A 19,272-nucleotide genomic window follows, 5' to 3' on the forward strand; every position below is an offset into this window, starting at 1 on the left:
TTTCCCCTAATTTAAAGTATGGGGTGGAGGGTGTGGGGGAATTGAACACCTTGTGGGCAGTCTAGACGTTTTTATTATGACAGTAACTCGCTCCAGAGCGGACACACCCATATCACTATTGAAAATCTGATAGTGGGATTGTCGCTCCTGGAGGCGGCGCATCCGAACAGCACACAGTAGGCGGCGTCAGTCCGGAGAAGTACGTCCCTCTGAGCTCACTTCCGTCGGTTTGAGTTGGCTGTTCTTCCAGCGCCTCGCAGCTTTTGTTCTCCCATTTCCAACTAGCCAGCGCTGCTGAGAAGAGGGAATCAATCAGTTGGGAAGCGGCAAACAGTAACGGACCCGTCGGTCGCACAAAAACGCCACATGCAAAGCGCGGTCTGCAAAGAGGATACGCGGTTCTCCGTAGTTACATAATTGGACTACTTTTTCCTCCCCGTATACTGTTGGGTTTATTTTTCTCCACGCTTTATTTTTTGCACCGAAACTGACTGCCCCCCCTACACCTCCAAACTCAACAAAATGGAGAACGACGACAAATATCTCCCCGAGCTTCTGGCAGAGAAGGACAGCCTGGACTCGTCGTTCACGCACGCCATGAAACTTTTAAACGCGGGTAAAGTACTGTTACACTGTCTTTATTTTTGTTTTGTTGTGAATTTTTCCACCGTACGCTTTATCCTCTGGAGTTGAGGAGAGCGGCGCCATGTGTTTGCGGACGGGACGTGAACTACCCCGTTCACCGCTACGCTGAGACGAGGTCCTATTCATGGCTCAAAAACAAAGAAAAATACGTGTGGGCGTTAAAATCTGTAGTTAGTGAACGAATAGCGTCTGAAAGAGTAAACCGCTTAAGGCTATCGCTACACCACGGAGGAGCTACACTTTTCAGTTATTGCGACTAATATCCGCTTCCTCGCGTGCAGCTTTTGTCGCACCTGCTCTTTTCTGTAACTGTCGGTGCTCGCGCGAGTTTAAACTTGGGCACGCGGGCTGTTTCCGTCGTGTGCTCTCGAGTCCCTGTTGATATATGTTATTGCGCAGCAGCCTGTGAATGTGCGCTAGTGTCCAGGAGCGGGGGTCACCTCAGTACTTTAAAGCCGAGAATCGGCCTAGCAGAGGCGACAAAGAGCCTTTAACCGCGGTGCTTGCCGATGGCCACTGCTTAAGTGTCCTTGAGCAACAAAACTGCAGCCATGGCCGCCCCGGGACTGCTGCCTTGCAGCTGTGTTGAAGCGAGGACAAGTGGACACACACACCTACCTAGTAGTACTGTGTGAGTTGGTCAGCTATCCGTAATACAAAAAAGGATGTTAAAAGCTAGCTATGACTGCTTTCTATAAACAAATGTGATTATATAGTTATGTCAGCCATTGGCCATGTGCTCTGTCAGTAATTGTGAACCATTTTCTAAAACTGATTTTATTTTATTTATTTGCTTAACTCAGGTAGCCCTGGTGATAATGAAGTTGACCGTTTGGTAAACGTGATTTGGCGAATCTAGGCTGCGTGTGTGAAATTTGGAAGCGTGGACTAACCAGGAAGACAAAGTGTGTCAGGGTGTGCAGTGTGGATGGGTTCCCTCGGTGAAACATCTACTCAGGCTTCTCCTGATCTGCAGCTGGTAGACTGTGGTGTAAGCTGGCATGTTTGCACATTGAAGACTCGGGAGTTGTCACAGTCAGGAGGGCGGAGGTGGTTTGAGATGGGAGTACTGCAATGGGTGCTGGAGGGGGAAAACCAGGTGCTCTGCCACAAGGAAGAGGTTACAGAGGATGCTCGCAAATACTTCGTGTTGATTTGTTTCCAGTACAGATTAGAGTTGGACTGTTTTGATTTTTGTTAAAGAATGAACAAGGTCTGAGATGATTTGGCTGATCAGCTGTTTAGGGTGACATAATCACAGCAAAATTGTCTTTTAGAGTGAACAACAGCGAGAGAATGGGCTACGATTTGTTTGATAAATGGCTGAAACTATTCATCGGTGGTCAAGTGTTTGCCTTTTAATGGCTCGCTAAGCTGTTTCACTGCTATTCAAATGAACACAAATGTGCAGAGTGAAGCAGTCAACGCACTCAGTGGAAACTGCCGTTGTTTGGCATTCAGTTAATGTGGATTTGCTTGTGAATCAAAGACTTGCAGAGGTGTGTGTTACAACCACAGGAACGGGCTAAAAAGTCAGACGTGTTTTCCCCTCAGAGGGCCACAAATCATAGAAGTGATGCTGCGCTTTACACAGTTGGGACCAGATTTGTATTAATCCAACTCTAAACAGCTGATGAGTGTATGCACAACTGGTTTTTAAGATCAGGTTTTAACTCTATCCTGGTGGTGCTGAATCCCTAAAGTTGGTGCTTTCTGGTTCACGTAAGCGCACATAAGTGCTTCTCATCATTGTGTTGTATGTTGCCACTCTGACTGTTTGGTTGCCTGAAATGATCCCTCTCATCTTCCAGAAATTGACAGAATCCAGAAAGGTGAGACTAAAAAGGAAACTGAGACATACCTGGACCTTTTCACGACGAAGAACATCAAACTCAAGGAGCGAGTGCTCATACCTGTCAAACAGTACCCGAAGGTGAGCTTTCTTTGTCTCCCCTCTTTTCTCCTCCTCCTCCTGTCGTCTCCCGCTTCCCAGCGAAACCCCTCTTGATTTAATTTATCCTGCAGCTGTGTTTCAATTACACAAAGCCACGGGGTTACTTGGGAGTCTCAAATTACTCCTCTCAACCCTGATCTTTAAGCTCCAGAGTATAATTACAGCCGATACTGGCATGTTTTTAAAATCTCACTAAAAGGGATCAAAATGTTAAAATGAGTATAGCTGGGATGGCTCTATATTTCAGTGTAATTCATACTGGTGCTCAGATCTTTTCCTGTTTCCATCCCGAGCCTTACTTAGGTTTATCATTTAACCTCAGGTGCATTCAGCCATATCGGTTCAATCCATATCTGGCTCAGACGTAAGGCTGCATTGATTTTAGGATGACTGTTTGTGATAAAGGCTGTAATCTGTCCTGTAAAACTCAGAGAGCATGCTGCAGCTGCACAATGCATCATTTGCATGCTGCTAAAAAAAATAAAATAAATAAAAATAAAAAGATTAAGTTGCCAGAGTCAGTGTGGTGTCTCTTTTATGGCCCATTGTGTAACTTCTGGTGTTCAGTGCTCTTTTTGAATAGAGCAAACTGCTTTATAAAGAATGAGATCTGTAGGTGCTGCTTCGTTTTCAGCGTTGGATCGATGAGCTGTAGGAGCATCTCCTGTTCTGTGAGGGTCTGATGACTGTCTGATCTCTCAGAATGGGGATAGACCGAATTGGATGGACTCTTGTCTGCTCCACTCCAGTGAAGCAGTCAAGAGGCAGGTGAAGTGAGATAATATTATTCAACGCATTATGTTCCTGCAAGTGCAGCGAAAGCTTCCAAACTTTTAAGCCGAGCCAGCGAGCGACAGAAGCTGTCAGAGAGGGAGAGAGAGCCCAGTTTTGGTTTTTTTTGTTTTTTTGGACCAGTCGAGTTGTGATTGAGTTTAAAATAATCGCAAACATGCCTTTCAGACATTGGCATTGCAGGTGTGTAATGCATCCAGTCTGCTGACCCTTTAGGGTTTTGAGGTGGGATAGGACTGATGTATTCCAAATGCAGGACAGGTGCATCCCTAACACCGGCCTTGGGTTTTAGTTGTTCCGTCACACTGCTGTGTCGGGCACGACACAGCTAATGAGCGATTCCGATTATTGGAGCTGCTTTTACTACTTCAGGTTGAAGCGAGGTTCCTTTGGGGCGGCTTTTTGTTAAACGTTTCTGGCAATGACAGCTAATTGCGGGACGCATCATACACACGGTAATTACTTTGTTGAAAGATCGAGGAGGTAAAGTTCTGGCTCACTGCATGGATGATTGCAGTGAATAGCAAACGGCAGTATTACAGCCCTCGGGGGCTCATATCGACTTTGTCTGTTAAATCTACTACTTAAGGCAACAAGAGCCCTGACAGACAGACGGTGATTGCCTCTCCCTCACTCTCCTGGTATTAAACTCGCCTCTGCCGTGATTGTCAGGCTAATTTTGTTCTGCTTTGTTTTGCTGTTAGTTCAATTTTGTGGGGAAGATTTTGGGACCTCAGGGCAACACAATCAAACGTCTGCAGGAGGAGACTGGAGCCAAGATCTCTGTGCTGGGCAAAGGATCCATGAGAGACAAAGCCAAGGTACACACACGCTTACACACATCTGGCACTGATCACCACCTGCACTCATGTATATATCTTTCTACGTAGCACTCATAATTCTTATTCTCATGTATATATCTCATGTATATCTCATGCACATATCTTTCTTTCTACATAGCACTTTAATTCTTATTGTCTGCACTGAAGCACCGCAGCAATTTCCTAATGTTGTAAACCTCAACATCTGGCAATAAACCCATTCTGATTCTGATTCTGATCTGGTCTTATGCACCTGTGGGAAGGTTACCTGAAGCAATAACACATCTGGCCTTTGCTTGAGCGGGATGACAGTTAGTGAGCCCAGATGGAGTCAAGTTGCTGGATGGCTCAGCTGAACATTAACACTCAGCCAAGGGCATTCAAACACTGCACATCTGCTCCAGAGTCTTCAGGATAGCCCACTAAACCTGTTATCTACCAGTTTGATGTAATTATCAAGCTATACAAAGGAAGGGAATACTGCATGTAACCCCTGTTGCTCTCCGAGGTGGAATAAATGTGATTTTTCTCCTTGCATTATTCATTAAATGTTTGAGCTGGCTTCTTCTCACTCTCTGTGATGGTTTTTCTTTCAGGAGGAGGGGCTGAGGAAAAGCGGTGAGCCCAAGTATGCCCACCTCTCCATGGAGCTGCACGTGTTCATCGAGGTTTTTGCGCCTGTGCCCGAGGCTTACCTGCGCATGGCCCACGCCATGGAGGAGGTCAAGAAGTTCCTGTTTCCGGTGAGTTTGCCAGTTTTGCTTTTGGCCATCTGTGAACTTGCCTGTGTGGAGTTTAGTAGAGCGTTTTGTGCCGTTTATTAACTGCAAAACTAAGCCTGTAAAAGGTCAGCAATGTGGAAAACACTCAGCACCTTAACAGGGGGAAGTGATGTCAGGAGATTTCTCAATTTTAATACAGAGTCAGAGTGAGAATAGTTGAGGTTAAACATGACTTTGCCATGAGAATAGAGGCATTTTCGTTGTAGCTTAAAAGAAGATGCTTCGTTTTGTTTTTTTGTTTTTTTAAATTATGGATTTGCTTTCCAAAGATCACCTCACACAAACACTGTTTTGAATCCAGGATTTGCTTCTTCTCTCCTGTATAAGTGTATTTTTATATTTGTTTAATTGAAACAGCGCTTCCTTTTCTCAGTGATATCTGAGGCCTTGTACAGGCTGAGCTCTGGCTGCAGTAAACGATTATTTTCATTGATCTGGGTGCCCATTCTTTTCTTAAACATAATCTAATAAATGCTATTGAAGATGATAACGGTGCCGTTTTGCTGTCTTAAATCCCAGGTAGATCTTTGAAAAGGGTTTTGTCTCATTCCCTAACATGACTGTCTTCACTGCCATACAAGAGAGGGAAATATAAATAGTCAACCCAGTTAAGCTGGAATTGGGGAATTAATTGGTATTACTTCTTGAACAACAGGAGATTAATTGAATCACAAAGTAGTTGCCTCTTAATTTTCAACTAAGTAATTGGCTAATCGTCTCAGCTCTGATTTGAGCTGCATGCACGCAGTCAGCAAGTTTTTCTTCAGGCCCATTTGCACACAGATGTAGGAGATGTCAGTTTCGTAATATGACTTTATTTTCCGCTTGGTTTTGATTCAAGATTGGTTTTTAAGCTCGTTATTGATTGAACTTTGAGCAAATCCTCACAAATGCCTTTAAATCTGAAAATCACACTCACCCATACCCACTTTAATGCAACTTCATGATTTCTTTAATTGCAGAGGTTAGAAGTTGTTTTGGATTGTAAATGCAGTTTCCCCATCGCCAAGCTGGGAAAAGTTTGTGAAGCTACACCGAAAGTGTTCTCGTGGTAATCGAGTGAAATTACGTTTCAGAAAGGTGGAGAGAGCCGCAGCGTGCTGGTTAGACAAAGCTTTGGGAGGAGGGCCTGCTAGGACAGCCGGAGGAGATTGAGTGGGTATTTACCTGGAGCAAACACATTCTGCGGCACAGTCCAGGCACGTAAAGCAATCAGCTTAAGAGGAGGAATTGGGCCACTTTCACTGTGTCAGCAGGGTTGCCCCCTTCATGTGGCTTGCCTACTTTTCTGCTTTCACCTGAGTCTCATTCTTCAGAGAGGAGAATCGGCCTGGAGTTGTAGAGCTTCGAGGCGGATATGTGGCCGTATTCACTGTACGCAGCCCACGTCTGCTTTGTTGGTTTTATGCTGAGAGATTCTTGAGTGCCGGCCAGCTCGGTGTGCTGTCGGGCCCAGCTGAAGCCCACAGTCCTCTCACAATGGCTCTCACCAAAGCAGGCCAATAGGCCCAGGGGTTTGTGAGCTGCCTTACATTTTTTTAATTAGTGTGCAGGGCACTATAGAAAGAATAATTTGGAGGCTAGATGAATGGGCTGATGAACCAGCTGCGGTGTTGGTGTTGCTGCGTTATGTAAAAATCAGCCGCTTACAGAAGCTGTCGTTACAGTTTAAGACCATAATCTGTCAGGCGTGACGGCCTTCATTTAGAGCAAGGCTGTGTTTTAATAAATGACTCAGATGGAGAATGGGTGGATGTAATTTGTTGCTGAAACTTTTATGTATTGCCTGTACTTCTGCTTAGGTATTCCACAGGGATGTTCCTGGTGACTAATTTACTTTTTTTTTTTTTTTTTTTTTTTTTGGGAGGGGGGCTCAGATTGATGGAATGGCCTCAAAGTAGGAAAACTGAGCATGGAGGTGGCTGAATGCATGTTGATTGTTGATTTACAAGCCATTTGAAATTAGAGCAGGGCGATATGACCAAAAATATTTATTACGATATACATTTGAAAATTTGCCATAACGATATAACTGACGATATAATTGACACTAGACAAAATACTTTACAACTCCACAACTTGATTAGTGCAAAAAGAAAAAACATCAATATATTTTCACATAAACAAGCAGCTGTTTTTTATGTGCATGAAAGTTATATAAAAATTTAACAGTGCAAATGCAAATTCCTTACTGACAGTTTAACCAAAAGCCATTTCCAGTGGAAACTGGCCGACATATCCTCAGCATAACCATGTATAATATCCACAAAACTTAAAAAGAGGTTATACACACACAATACGGTAATATTATGTTGAAGCACAGTACGTATCACTCCGCGAGGCTCCTGCCTACGACAGCTGTAATGCTCCGACAATCCATCAAGCGGTGCGGCTTCGTAGCTTAGCAAAGTCGTACTAAAACATTTGACAGATTTTCGAGCGCCGTGTACGACATAAAATCGTTTCGAGGTCAGTAAACACAACCAGAATTCATTCATAAGGCACATGGGATTATAAGGGGCACTGTCGATTTTCAGAAAAATCAAAGGATTGATTTTAAGTGTGCCGTATTTTCCAAAAAACACGGTAATAACGACGGCCCGCTAGCATGCTCTACCAAAAATAGTGCTTTGTTGTGTATCTGACGGACGAAAGCTAAACCAGTTCCACACCACTGAAGTTGCAGCATTTTTACAAACCAATTCTGGTTCATCCGTTTCATTCAACGATCTGCTTTCGCCCTTCTCATTCTCTGCCATGTGCGTATGAAAACAAAGGCACTGCGCATGCACGTTTTGCCCATATTCTATTGCGATATTTCATTTTCTTATCGTTGCCCGACATTATACGTGAACGGTATGATATGGCCCAGCCCTATTTGAAATGTCATTCTCCTATAATTATTTTAAATTGGTGCAGGTGTAGTCATATGTAGATGTGTCAAACAGCAGCTCCACTGTCCGTGCAGGTTCGAAGCCGCATGCATGTAAAGAACACAGTTAACACATTGCTGCATTGGAGTGGCTGTGTGCCAGTTTACTCTGACATGCAACTGTTTGTGTTTTAGATCACAGCAGTTTTGGTGTCATACTGGTCCACAAGGCTGTCAGCTGTCTTACTTCTCACCTTGTATGTTTGTAACTTCCTGTCAGAGCGAGAGAGGAGGTTGCTGCTGCAGCCCAGGCTAGTGGCGGGAGGGCTGAATATCGGCCATCTTAGACTTGAGTTATTTTATTTAAAAAAATTAGTTTATTTGACTAAGACAGTGAGTCTCTCACAGCCCTGTGATTTCAGCAGGGTTTGTCTTCTTTTTTCTTCCTCATCCTGTTTATTTGTGTATATCTGCACATCGACCAACGTGAATGCAGAAGGATTTCTCTCTCTTCTATTGATCGTAACGTCTACAGATCCTTGATTAAACTCAACACCTTGTTGGGTAAAGACTTTGCATCCTCTGCAGCATCAGCTGGACTGCTCCTCCCTTCAGATGAATTTCTAATCAGTCAAATGCTCTGCCTGCTTTTGCTGCAGATAAGTTGAAAGCTGATGTCTGCATCTCATATTCCAGTAGCTTTTTTTTTTTTTTTTTGGACATCATTAGAGCTCTGTCACTATTCCAGTCTGGGGAGTGATATGAAAAAGAATTGATTGGGTCACAGTGCAGCTCTTGTGATTGCTCCCAGAAGAAAGGCGGAGGATTGGGCTGCAGGATTTGTGCTGCTGAGACAGGCAGCTTGGCTAATCCACCCCAAGTTATTGTTTTTGCAGATAAAATAAGGTAACTGCTCATGCAGTCACACCAGACTTGTCAAGGAGTGTGCAGAGAAGTGATTTACATTTTGTGCATGATGGAGAGACACAGGAAGGCACGGAGTGTGGATGGATGCTTTCCAACCTCCAGCCTCCCACATCCACATCCCCCCCCCTCCTCTCTTTAACACTCTGAGTCACTGGCACTGAGACTTTTTCTTCCAGTCGCTCTGTTAGCCGTTGGGAGGGGTGGCGTGTTTTGAGCAGCTCGGAAATGATTTCACTCTTTTATTCATCACTCCTCTTTCCACGCTGTCTCCTTTCCTTTCTATTTTTTGTGTTTGCACAGTCACTTTTCCATTTCTTTTCTTTCTTTTTTTTTTTGTCTTAGTATTATCGTCCTCACTGTGTGTGTTTGTGTGTATAGGATATGATGGATGATATCTGCCAGGAGCAGTTCATGGAGATGAGCTACCTGAACGGAGGCCAGGATCACGGAGCCCGAGGCCGAGGTGGCCTGCCAGTCAGGGGCCGCGGTGTCCCCCCTGCAGGAGCACACAGGTGAGGAAGTGCACACAAACACACACAATTTCTCATGACAGCTGCTGCATCACTGAATATGTATGTATGTATGTATGCACATACATACATTTTTATTGTTGTTGTTTCCCTCTCAATGATTTGGAATGCTTGGGGACCTCTCAGGCCCAGCAGGCTGCCCGGCTCTATATGCCGTCAAAAGCCTAAGTTTGATACGACATCTTAATGGTTAATATTAAGCTACAACCACCTACCAGTTAGCTGAGCTTAGTATTTAAAAAAGAAACATATAATCAGCTATACTTACCCTGCCAGGAGTTTAAAGATCACAAATAAATAAAATTTTTAAACAAACTCATTTTCTTGGCTGGTATCAGATTTTTACATTTTTGCCAAGTTTCTCTGTCAGCCTTAAAAATCCTGTACCAGTTGGGCTCTAGAGTTGGGTTGCTTTTTGCCCCTGCTGCTGTCTTTATGCAAACCTACCTGTCTGTTGTTTTTTTTTTTGTTTGTTTGTTTTTTTTTTTTTAAATATTTATATATTTTTAAATATGAAGGCAATGTGAGCAGGAAGCACAAATATGTTGAGGGATTGGCTGCGTTTGTTCAGTAAGGAGTTACTTGTAAAGAAAACTATTTGCACTACAAAAACTAACGTGTATACTTTTATTTTGTTTAAAAAAAAAAACTATAGCAGAAGTGCAGCCACGTGTCTGGTCAGATAGAAAAGTACCATTTTGTTATGTTATAAGGCTTCAGATAAGAGTTCTCACCTTTGCAGTTTTGTCTTATTATACAATATTTTAAATAAAAGTAACATCCACAAATATTTCCAAAGATGTAGTTCAGCTCGTTTGAGTTTGAGACTCCTGCTGTAGATCATCACGACAATAACCCAGAGTTCTTGGTTCCAGGGGCAGGGGAATGCCGCCTCGTGGTGCTGCCGCCAGGGGAGGTGTGACTCGAGGTGGCCCAGCCAGAGGTGGCGCAGTGAGGGGTGCCCCAGCAGGCAGAGGAGGACCTCCCGCAGCACCTGCCAGGGGAGCTGTGGCACCCCGTGCCAGACTCATAGCTGGAGGACCTCCCCAGAGGATGCCACCACCGCCTCCACACCAGCACAACCCCGGTGCAGCTGCAGAAGGCTATGACGAATATGTAAGTACCACTGCCAGTGGAAATGAATTTATCCTTTCACATTTATTTTGTAGGTTTATTATTATCACACACAAACGTCACTTCTAGTGTTGTATTTGATGAGCTAGATATAAGAAATGTGCAGAGACGCCTCAGTTGTCTGTGTAGACGTTATGTTTTCAGGTTTGACGTTGCTAAATCTGACCTCTCCACTGCTCGTCTCATCTCAATAAGATCTTTCTTGACGTTCTGTTAGCTTTGAATTGCTTGTCCGTCGTCATAGGAATAAGTCATTTCAGATGCTCGAGACATAAGGGGAGCGTGTCTGCTTTTGTACAAGTGGAGTTCTTTGGGGACATCTTGACATTCATGAACAAGACTCTCCTTAAATCTCACCCTGTTTTTTCTTTTTTCTTTTTTTTTCCTTCTCACTCTTTCCCTCTCTGTTTCCTTCCCTCTCCAGGGCTACGATGAGAGCTACACAGACACGGCCTACGAGTCTTACGACAGCTATTACAGTCAGCCGCAGGCGTGAGTGAATCAGACGTCTCTTTGGTTTTCACCTGCTTCTCACAGAATGCACACACATCGCCTAGTTGCTAGTTTCACTTGAAATGGGATTTGAGAGCAGCAGTAATACTTTTTAGCCACTCTGCACAAATTCAGCGTTGATAGTACTTTGTGTTTCATGCTGTGGATGCCAGTGTTATTTAGAAGGACCAGCCGGGACTCAGATGTTCCATAGTAGAGAGCCAAGCTTTGATCTTATTCGTAGAAGCCAATTAGCGTCCCCCTAGACATTACAGTCAGCTGCTTGATGTTTTTCAAAGATTAAAAGTGATTTTTCTTTTTATTCTTTTTTTCCCTGTTTATGACCAACAGAGAGCCAGAATATTATGACTATGGACATGGGGAGACCACAGAGTCGTACGAGTCCTATGGTAAAGAACAATTTTTTTTTTATTACAATAAACGACAAACATCCTTATTGAATTGATTGAATTGATCCTCTGTATATTTGTTATTGCGTGTTGGTGTCTGAAATATGCATGCACGTCAGCCCATAATGTCTCTGATTGTCTTTAAAAACAGTAAAAATAAATAAATAAATCATCAGCCAGATTAAATTTTCCAAAATGTGCATTGTGTCAGCTAATATTGACTTTGATTGATATCACTGTCAGCTAATAGAATGGCACTGATACTCAGATCTGTCAGCATCAGTGCCATTGTGTCACATTATTTTCTGCTGCCTAAATGTTAAACATGTTGTAATGAAGGCTGAAAAAGACAAAGCTATAAGGAAAACATTGGCATTGCCAGATGGTTATTTTAAAGATCTGAAATTGGACAAAATTGATCATCCACAATGTGATGGGACAGTTCTTCACCCTGATCCAAACTGACGGCTTTATTTCACAGTTAAATATTCTTTAATGCTAAAGTCACACTGTAGAGTTTTTGACTTCTTGTTGATGTGTTGTGACGTGTTGTAGGTGCCGTGCACGGTCAGATGTAGGATTTAGTGCTTTTCCAACATGTCCGATAAACTGAACGGTGCCACAGGGCAGCTCTAATGTGCGCTCAGTCAAAGGCTCTTTGTTAGAAATGTTGAATTATTGATGTGTCTATTTTTTTTTCCGCTTCCACTCCAGGCCAGGATGACTGGAACGGCACCCAGCGGACAACTCCAGGGAAGGCCCCTCCCCCCTCTCGAGGCGGCAAGACGACTTACCGGGAGCACCCATATCGACAGTACTGAAGCGGACTCGCCACCCTTAGTGTCGCCCTGACAAGCGCCTGTCTACCACGGCAGCTCTCGCTTTAAGAAGCCCGACAAAAGTAATTGTCTGTTTTGTCTTTGGTTTGGTCTTTTCCTACGCCGGACTTTATACAAGAGAGCAAATTGGGAACTGAAAATCGGAACTGGTTTTTGAGATTTGACCGCGAACTCCCTCCCCCACCCCTTCTTTGTCGCACCAACCAACCATCCAACCAACCAAAGCGGCTTTTAGATGGGTCAGAGATGAGAAGTTGGCGTTCTATATAGTTTTTCTTTTTCTTTGAGTTTTTTTTTACGTTTTGCTGTCATTTTTTCCTCTGACCCTTTTTACCCTCCTCTGGCTTTTTTGCATTGTTGATCGTTAATTTTTAATTATTTTTATTTTATTTTTTTAACTGTGTGGGAGTAGTCGTTTCTAGTTGAATTAGTGGCTCATTATCCACTTGTCTAAGGAATCCATTTTAATTGTTTTTATATACATATATATAAAGAATCTGTTGAGGGTCAGTTGCAGATTCCCATTTAGGCTACATTTCAAAATTCTGTTAATATAGCCAAATAAAAGACCTTTTAAACGTTCAGTTATGTAATATAGAAACAAACAAAAACCCAAATCCTTAAATGAAGCAAAGGCTAACTCAAGTACAATTCATTCTTGATTATGGTTTGTTGTTTAAATAGTTCTAAAACGTTGTCCATTTAGACTTAGGCAGCAATATTTGTCATTGTACTTAGAGTTTTGAAATATAGCCCTAATAGACACTGTTGAGATGGACTGTCCTCATATCCTCAATTTGTTTGTCATGTTTAAAAAGACAAAAATTAATAATTTTAAGACTGAAGACAAAATGTTTGTTTAATGAGAACACGGACGAGACCTGGTCTCACCTGTTGTGCTAAAAGAAAAAAGAAACACACGGTTCAGGTCTTGATTTTGTGATCTGACTCTACATAAACTGCATGCACAAAGTACACAAAGAAGGATTGGGACAAAAATCTCCACATGGGTCTTCTCTTTCTATAGAGAAGGGATCCTGCAGCTCAATCCGAACTCTTGTACATATTTTAAAACATCCTAACTGTACTTATTCTGCCACTAGTATCTGTACCCTCTCCATAAAATGCATTATGCTACATGTGTAAGCTTGCCTAAATAGGTTACTAAATCTGTCCAAAAGATGTTTTGCAGCAGTTTGTCAATAAAGCTTAGTTTGTTTTTTATGAAACTTAACTTGCTTTATTTGTTTCCTGTCCTAGTAAAATTCTGAAATGGCCTTTTTTAAACCAGCAGTCAGATGTAGGTGTTTTCCTTTGTTTCTCATTCAAAAGCGCTTTTTAAATCTAAATGAATGTATTGACGTCTGAAGACTTTAACCCTACTAAATGATGTCTTGATTGATTATCAAAAGAGCACAACTTATTCTTTCTCTCTCTTTCTATACTTTTTAAAAAGGACCCAGAGGTAAGACCTCTAAAATAACCTGGATAGCTTCCTAATGTGTATAGAGTTCTAAAGCATTGAATGCCTGGGTACGTATAAGACTTTTTCAATCCTCCTACCTGTGGTCGTAATCCTTAATGAGAATTGCTTTTATAGCATCTGAAAATTAACTGAGTTCAAACCACCATTCAGGTCTAGGCTTCATTGTCATGAATGACAGCTGGCGCGATGGCTACTTTAGTACAGAGTGTAATGGCAGTGCAATGGAGAGGATGGTTATAACCTAGAGAACTCCACTGTAAAGGTAACCTAACCCTAAATGTTTAATTTCTTAGTGTGTTTATCCTTTGACATAAACTTTCTGGTAAATGCGTACAATTTCTTAAAATATCATTACAGTCATGGCATCAAAAAAGAATCGACTCAAAAGTAAGAAAAACGTAACTTCCAATATCATACAGTAGTGGATTTCATGTACCAAAATAACTGTGCTGTGTACTAACAAAATATAATAGGATAGTGTTAATGCAACTCTTGCTAAAAGGAACAAAGCCAAATCTGTCATCATCTTCTGTACAGTTGAGCTGCTGTTACTTTTTTTATTTGCTGTGTAAAAGTTGCTTACTGTAATATTTCAAAAGGTTGTGCCTGTACAGAGTTATCTGAAAAAGAAAGCTTGAGTTGCATGAGCATATCTTCTCCTGTAGATGTTGCATGATCTGTCTCGAGTTTCTCCCAGTGTTTTTAGACAAGGTATTGATTTGGGGTTTGTCCTTCCTTCAGGCACAGCTATCGGTCACTGAGTGCCCGGAGACTGACGGTCGGCTGGACAGAGACCATGCAAACGTCAGGTTGGTTCGCTGCTACGCCTCACCCATTTAAGAGCTGCGCTGCTGCAGGCATCATCTAGAGCCCTGTTTTTTCTCTCTTGTATACCTCAGACAGCCGTTGATGCTCTTACATCACAGCAGGAATGTGCGTCTTTGCAGATGCTGTGTTTGGAGACTGACTGATATTATTGGCTAAATGCAGACATTTACTAATATTTATGGTGTTTGGAACAACAAAATTTAAAAAGCCAGCAAACGGCTGATCTGAACAGAGCCAGATTAAAACAAATGACTACACACAAGTCTGCTGGTTTCAAATGTCTGACAGGAGGAGAGGAAAAAAAATGCTGTGTTTGAATATCAGATTTTTATAGGTAGTTAACAAAAATCATTGGCTAGATACACCTTAGTTAAAGGTTATTTTGCTGTTGACAAAGACTAAAGCTAATTATTTATTCATTTGTTATTCATTGTTAACGAAGCCAACATCGTTATTTGGAGAGGTAACTGTTAAATGGTAACTGATACCCATAAAAGGTAAACTGCTGATTAAACACTTGTGCATTTTTGACATGTTTAAATGACTGTTACAGAGTTAGAATTCATCCTCATAGGTTTAAAAAGCCTCTAAGTTTGTCTTGTGGTGGTTCCCATTTAAATCTTTGCAGGTTACTACAACTCTATGTATACACACATTTCTAAAAAGGTGCACAAGTAAAGGGTTGGTTTTCTGAAGGATTTTATGAAGTACTGATGGCAAAGATTTAATGCAAAGGATTCAATTTTCAATTTGATTTTATTTATACGGCACCAAATCACAACAACAGTTGCTTTATACTGTAAGACCCTGCAATAAATACATACAGAGAGCAACCCAGCAATCATATGACCCCCTATGAGCAAGCACTTTGGAGACAGTGGGAAGGAAAAACTTCCTTTTCCACTTTAGGAAAAGTCATAGTTTGAGTTAAAATAGGCTCATTAACAGTATCACTTCTGTGCGTATCTCTCAGATTCATGTGATTTGACAACTATTGAAACCTTTGTTACAAAATAACTAAGTTTGCTAATTGGTAACATATTTTACCCTTAGTAAGAATAAATCCGCAGTCGTGCGTATCACTTGTGTCGGTTGTCATTAATAGTTATTGATGACGGATATAAATGTTATTCTGAAAGGACTCTTCTTATAATATTTATATCAGCGTAAGTGTAAGACTAGCCTGAGAGTGTCTACACAGTTTGTAGGTAATGTTCTTAAACATTCAAAGGCACTGGTACGGCCATTTAACTCCCCACCCCCCCGCACTGCTGCAAACGCCTCTGGCTCCGTTCAGCCGGTGTAACATTATGCAGCAGCAGCACGTTCATGATATTCACAGCATTTCAAAGGTTGGTTGATTCTGATGATTGCCCGGGCTCCCGTAAGTCGCCTCTGCTTCTCACAATGCCTGTGAATTGGTGTGTGGCCACGGCTAGCCTTCAGCAAGTCTGAGCGAGCGAGGAGAGCTCGATGCCCGTGTCGGGGTGGTCTCAGGAAAAGTGACTAATGAGGATCTGTAGCCTCACTCTGACTGAAGGAAAAGAGCAGCATGAGGACTCTGGCCATTCCTGAAATGGAACGAGAGGGGTTGGGCGGGGGGTGTTTTTCTTATGATGTCCTGTCTGCACCTTGAAGGCAGGAAAAGTTGAATGATGGCTGGAAAAGTATTGCTCGGTGTTCAGGCTTTTAGAAGCTGGCAGAGAAAGTGGATAACAAAGCATTTAAGGCCACTTTAAAGGAGGTGTTTTGACAGAAAGGTCACCCACTTGTTAGAAGAATGTGCTCAATATGACTATTTTTAGGAAGAAAATCCTTTCTTTAAAAAAAATTATATATATATCAAAATCCTCTCGTTCCAGCGGCTTCAAGTCCAGGCGTCTCAGAATTGTTCGATTCTGCTTCGTGTTTCTTTCAAATTGCTGGAAAATACTCTGAATCAGAGCGCTGCGAACACATTAGCTGTTGATTGAAATGGTAATGCGCTAATCCAAAATCGGCAGTCTTGCCAATAATTATGTTTCACTTAAAATGTTGCTTAGTTACAGCAGAAGAGCTGTGCTGCTTGGCAGGAAAATGACCTTTTAATTATTGCAGCCAATGCTTAAAAATTGAATTAGAAAAGTGGCCTCGTATTTTTTTTCCCCCTTTTTCATTCTAAATTGCCGCAGAGCAGGAAACAAGGGACGACTTAGGGACATTAAGAATCAGCATTGTGTATTTACATGTCCTCTCATGCCAACATCTTTTTTTTTTTTTCCTTTTTTTTTTTTTTTGTCTCCTCTGCAGTTGAAGCCGTGCACGGGAGCAGCTCAGCATGGTGTCGTGGTCAGACGGAGCTGAAAAGGAGTGGCCTCGAGGCCCAGTTCTGTTCCTGGCAGGGGTTGTGGGAGGTGATGGGGGTGGGTGGGGGAAGGGAAGAGGAGCAAATGGGTGGTGAGAGGTGGCCGGCTGCCATGTCATCCAAAGGAGCCAGCTGATTTAGAGGTTGGGGGGAGATGAGGAAAAAGAGAAAGGAGCCGGTTGAGACTGCAGCTGGTCAGTGAGCAGACTGAGAATCCAGAGACTCCCATTTCACGTGGACTCTTTCCTCCTATTTATATATTTCTCGTCACTATCGAATTAGAGCACATTATTCTCGTGTTAATTATTTTCAAGTCTGGAAGACGCCCACTCGAAGCCTGCGCTGATTGTGCACACTTTTGCGCGTGGCTTCCGCAGACCACCCCGTGGTCCGAGCAATGTAATTGTCACAGCCTAATTTACCATAAAATGAGCGCTCCTGTTATAGCAGGCTGTGAAATCATTTTTAATTTCCTTTAACTGTTGAGTTTGACACAAAAGGAAACTCTTACTTTCCACCAAGGCGAGCTGTATCCGTTTCACCAGCCAGCAGTTTTGTATCCCGGCACTGAATTAGAATCCAGGCTCAAGAGTTAGAAATGATCGGTGTCTCGCTGAGGACGAGTTCGCGAAACGCACTCTTGCCACCTCTCGCACGAGCCCCATGCGACGCCGCGGATAATGAATGCTAATGCTAAGCACATGCAAATGCTTCCTATTTGCATGTGCTTGCATGTACCCTCGCCGCGTATGTGAAAGGCTTTCATAAGCAGCGCTGGCCTGTTCTTTGCAGTTCAGCATCCAAGAATTAGAATTCGACGAGATGGAGTCGCATGTGAGAAAGGGACAGAGGGTGAAGGCAGACATTACTAACATCCCTGCCATCCATCTATCCATCATGCTTGTGTTGATTTGATTCCCCTCTCTGCCATTTTCTGCCATTATCACTGATGATATTACAGCTGCCTGTGGTGCTGAGTTACATTTAGAGGTCAAAACTGTACTTTCCTGTATTAAAAACAAATTTGTGTCCCGATCCGCTGGTCAGAGGCAGCATTAGCCAAGTCAGAGGCTCCATTTCGTTTATTGAAAAAGCCAGCAGCTCTGAGGATAGCACATTAGATATTAGGATAGAAACCATCATTTGAGATGAAATGTCAACGGGCCATAGCCAAAACAGACCATTTTTCAGTCTTTATGTGCCATTATGTCTAAAATAATGATTTCTGCGTCTCCTGTAATCTAATGAAAGATGAGTGATGGTGTGGAAGCCGCTTCCTTTGTTTGGATCGATGGAACTGTCAAAAGTGTGAGGTTTGGAAGTAAATACTACTGTGCATTGATCAATAAAGGTTGACTTGAATATAAAAGAGCTGTGTATCGGTCATCTGCATAGGTGTAGCTTCTGGGAGGGAGGGGTGGGCACAGACATCACATCCCGCTAGTAGGGGGAGCCCCCCCCCACCCCCCCCCCCCACCCCACCTCCAACAAACTAGTCTATTCCCAATCTGGTGATGTCACAATATCAGGTTATAATTACCATAAATGTTTTCAGTCAAAATTGTTCTTCTAGTGTTTCATAGAAGTTTTTCACTTCAACTGGTTGGGTGCAGTGTGGTTACGACAACAGACTATACGAAGAGTGGAAGTCTCTGTGATGCGGTCTCCTGCTGGGTTTGAAGTCTGCATTTTGAAGCATCAACTTTGGTGACTTTTGGAGTCAGACGGCATCAGATTTGGATGAGAGGTAGAACAACAGTTAACTGAAGCTAGCAAGCTTGGTTAGCAACCTGCTACCATAAACTGTACAATGCTACAGATTTATACATCCTAACTTCTGGATGCAGCAGGCCAATAACATGAGCATACAATTTTCACTAAAACCCAAACTTTTGTTTTAAATAATGACATTAAGATGGTCAGAAAAAGGCCAACAGCTACTTAAATCATTCACATTACACGAGGTCAGACCTAGCAAACGCCAATCAGCTACAGCTGCCTGTGTTGAGAAAACGGTTCCAACACTTCCTCAACTCGAATGTCAGGTGGAATAATTGCCAAAAAAATAACCCACAGTTAGAAGGGGTCAATTAAAATTAAGTTTTCTTTTTTTGTCAGTTTGTCAGCTCAAAAACAAAACAAAGTTGGCCTTTTTATTTATTTTCTCTTTTTTTTTTATATTTTATCACAGATTATATAAATAATAAATCAGGGAAAAATCGCAATTAAAAAATATATAAGAATGTAAAAAGCAATTTTAAAAACCAAACCAAACCAAACTTGGTTAAACCAGCATAAATAAATGTCACTGATACACAGTACTTTAATACAGCTGGCAAACTGCAATGACTCAGTCATGCCAGCCTCAAGGTGTAAAGACGCCTGTGAGTCAAGCAGCAGCGTGTTAGCCCAGAGA

At 42.4% G+C, this 19,272-nt stretch overlaps 1 protein-coding gene across 2 annotated transcripts; it reads left to right on the forward strand.

Annotated features, from left to right (window-relative positions):
- The first annotated feature begins 155 nt into the window (after positions 1–155).
- khdrbs1b (KH domain containing, RNA binding, signal transduction associated 1b) lies at positions 156–18,233 on the forward strand. Of its 2 annotated transcripts, XR_014917385.1 has the most exons (11): positions 156–616; positions 2,457–2,578; positions 4,096–4,212; positions 4,809–4,955; positions 9,172–9,305; positions 10,199–10,439; positions 10,882–10,949; positions 11,301–11,359; positions 12,074–12,260; positions 14,426–14,493; positions 16,802–18,233. XR_014917385.1 is itself a non-coding variant. In XM_085445355.1 (9 exons), exons 1-9 carry the CDS (start codon positions 523–525, stop codon positions 12,178–12,180), a joined length of 1,089 nt encoding a protein of 362 aa, XP_085301481.1. In that variant the 5' UTR covers positions 156–522; the 3' UTR covers positions 12,181–13,432. The 2 variants fall into 2 exon arrangements, 1 of the variants encoding a protein (XP_085301481.1); XM_085445355.1 differs by lacking the exons at positions 14,426–14,493; positions 16,802–18,233 and having other exon boundaries at positions 12,074–13,432.
- Positions 18,234–19,272: the final 1,039 nt, after the last annotated feature.

Source organism: Copadichromis virginalis, linkage group LG22, assembly GCF_057382275.1.
Source record: "Copadichromis virginalis isolate Kocher_CV1m ecotype Utaka linkage group LG22, C_Virginalis_male_GT1.1, whole genome shotgun sequence".
Classification (NCBI taxonomy): domain Eukaryota; kingdom Metazoa; phylum Chordata; class Actinopteri; order Cichliformes; family Cichlidae; genus Copadichromis; species Copadichromis virginalis.

Coding starts and splice junctions, on each gene's coding strand:
- khdrbs1b (XM_085445355.1), top strand. CDS start 523: ATGGAGAACGACGACAAATATCTCCCCGAGCTTCTGGCAGAGAAGGAC. Junction 4,213..4,808: donor CCATGAGAGACAAAGCCAAG/GTACACACACGC, acceptor TTTTTCTTTCAG/GAGGAGGGGCTGAGGAAAAG. Junction 4,956..9,171: donor TCAAGAAGTTCCTGTTTCCG/GTGAGTTTGCCA, acceptor TTGTGTGTATAG/GATATGATGGATGATATCTG.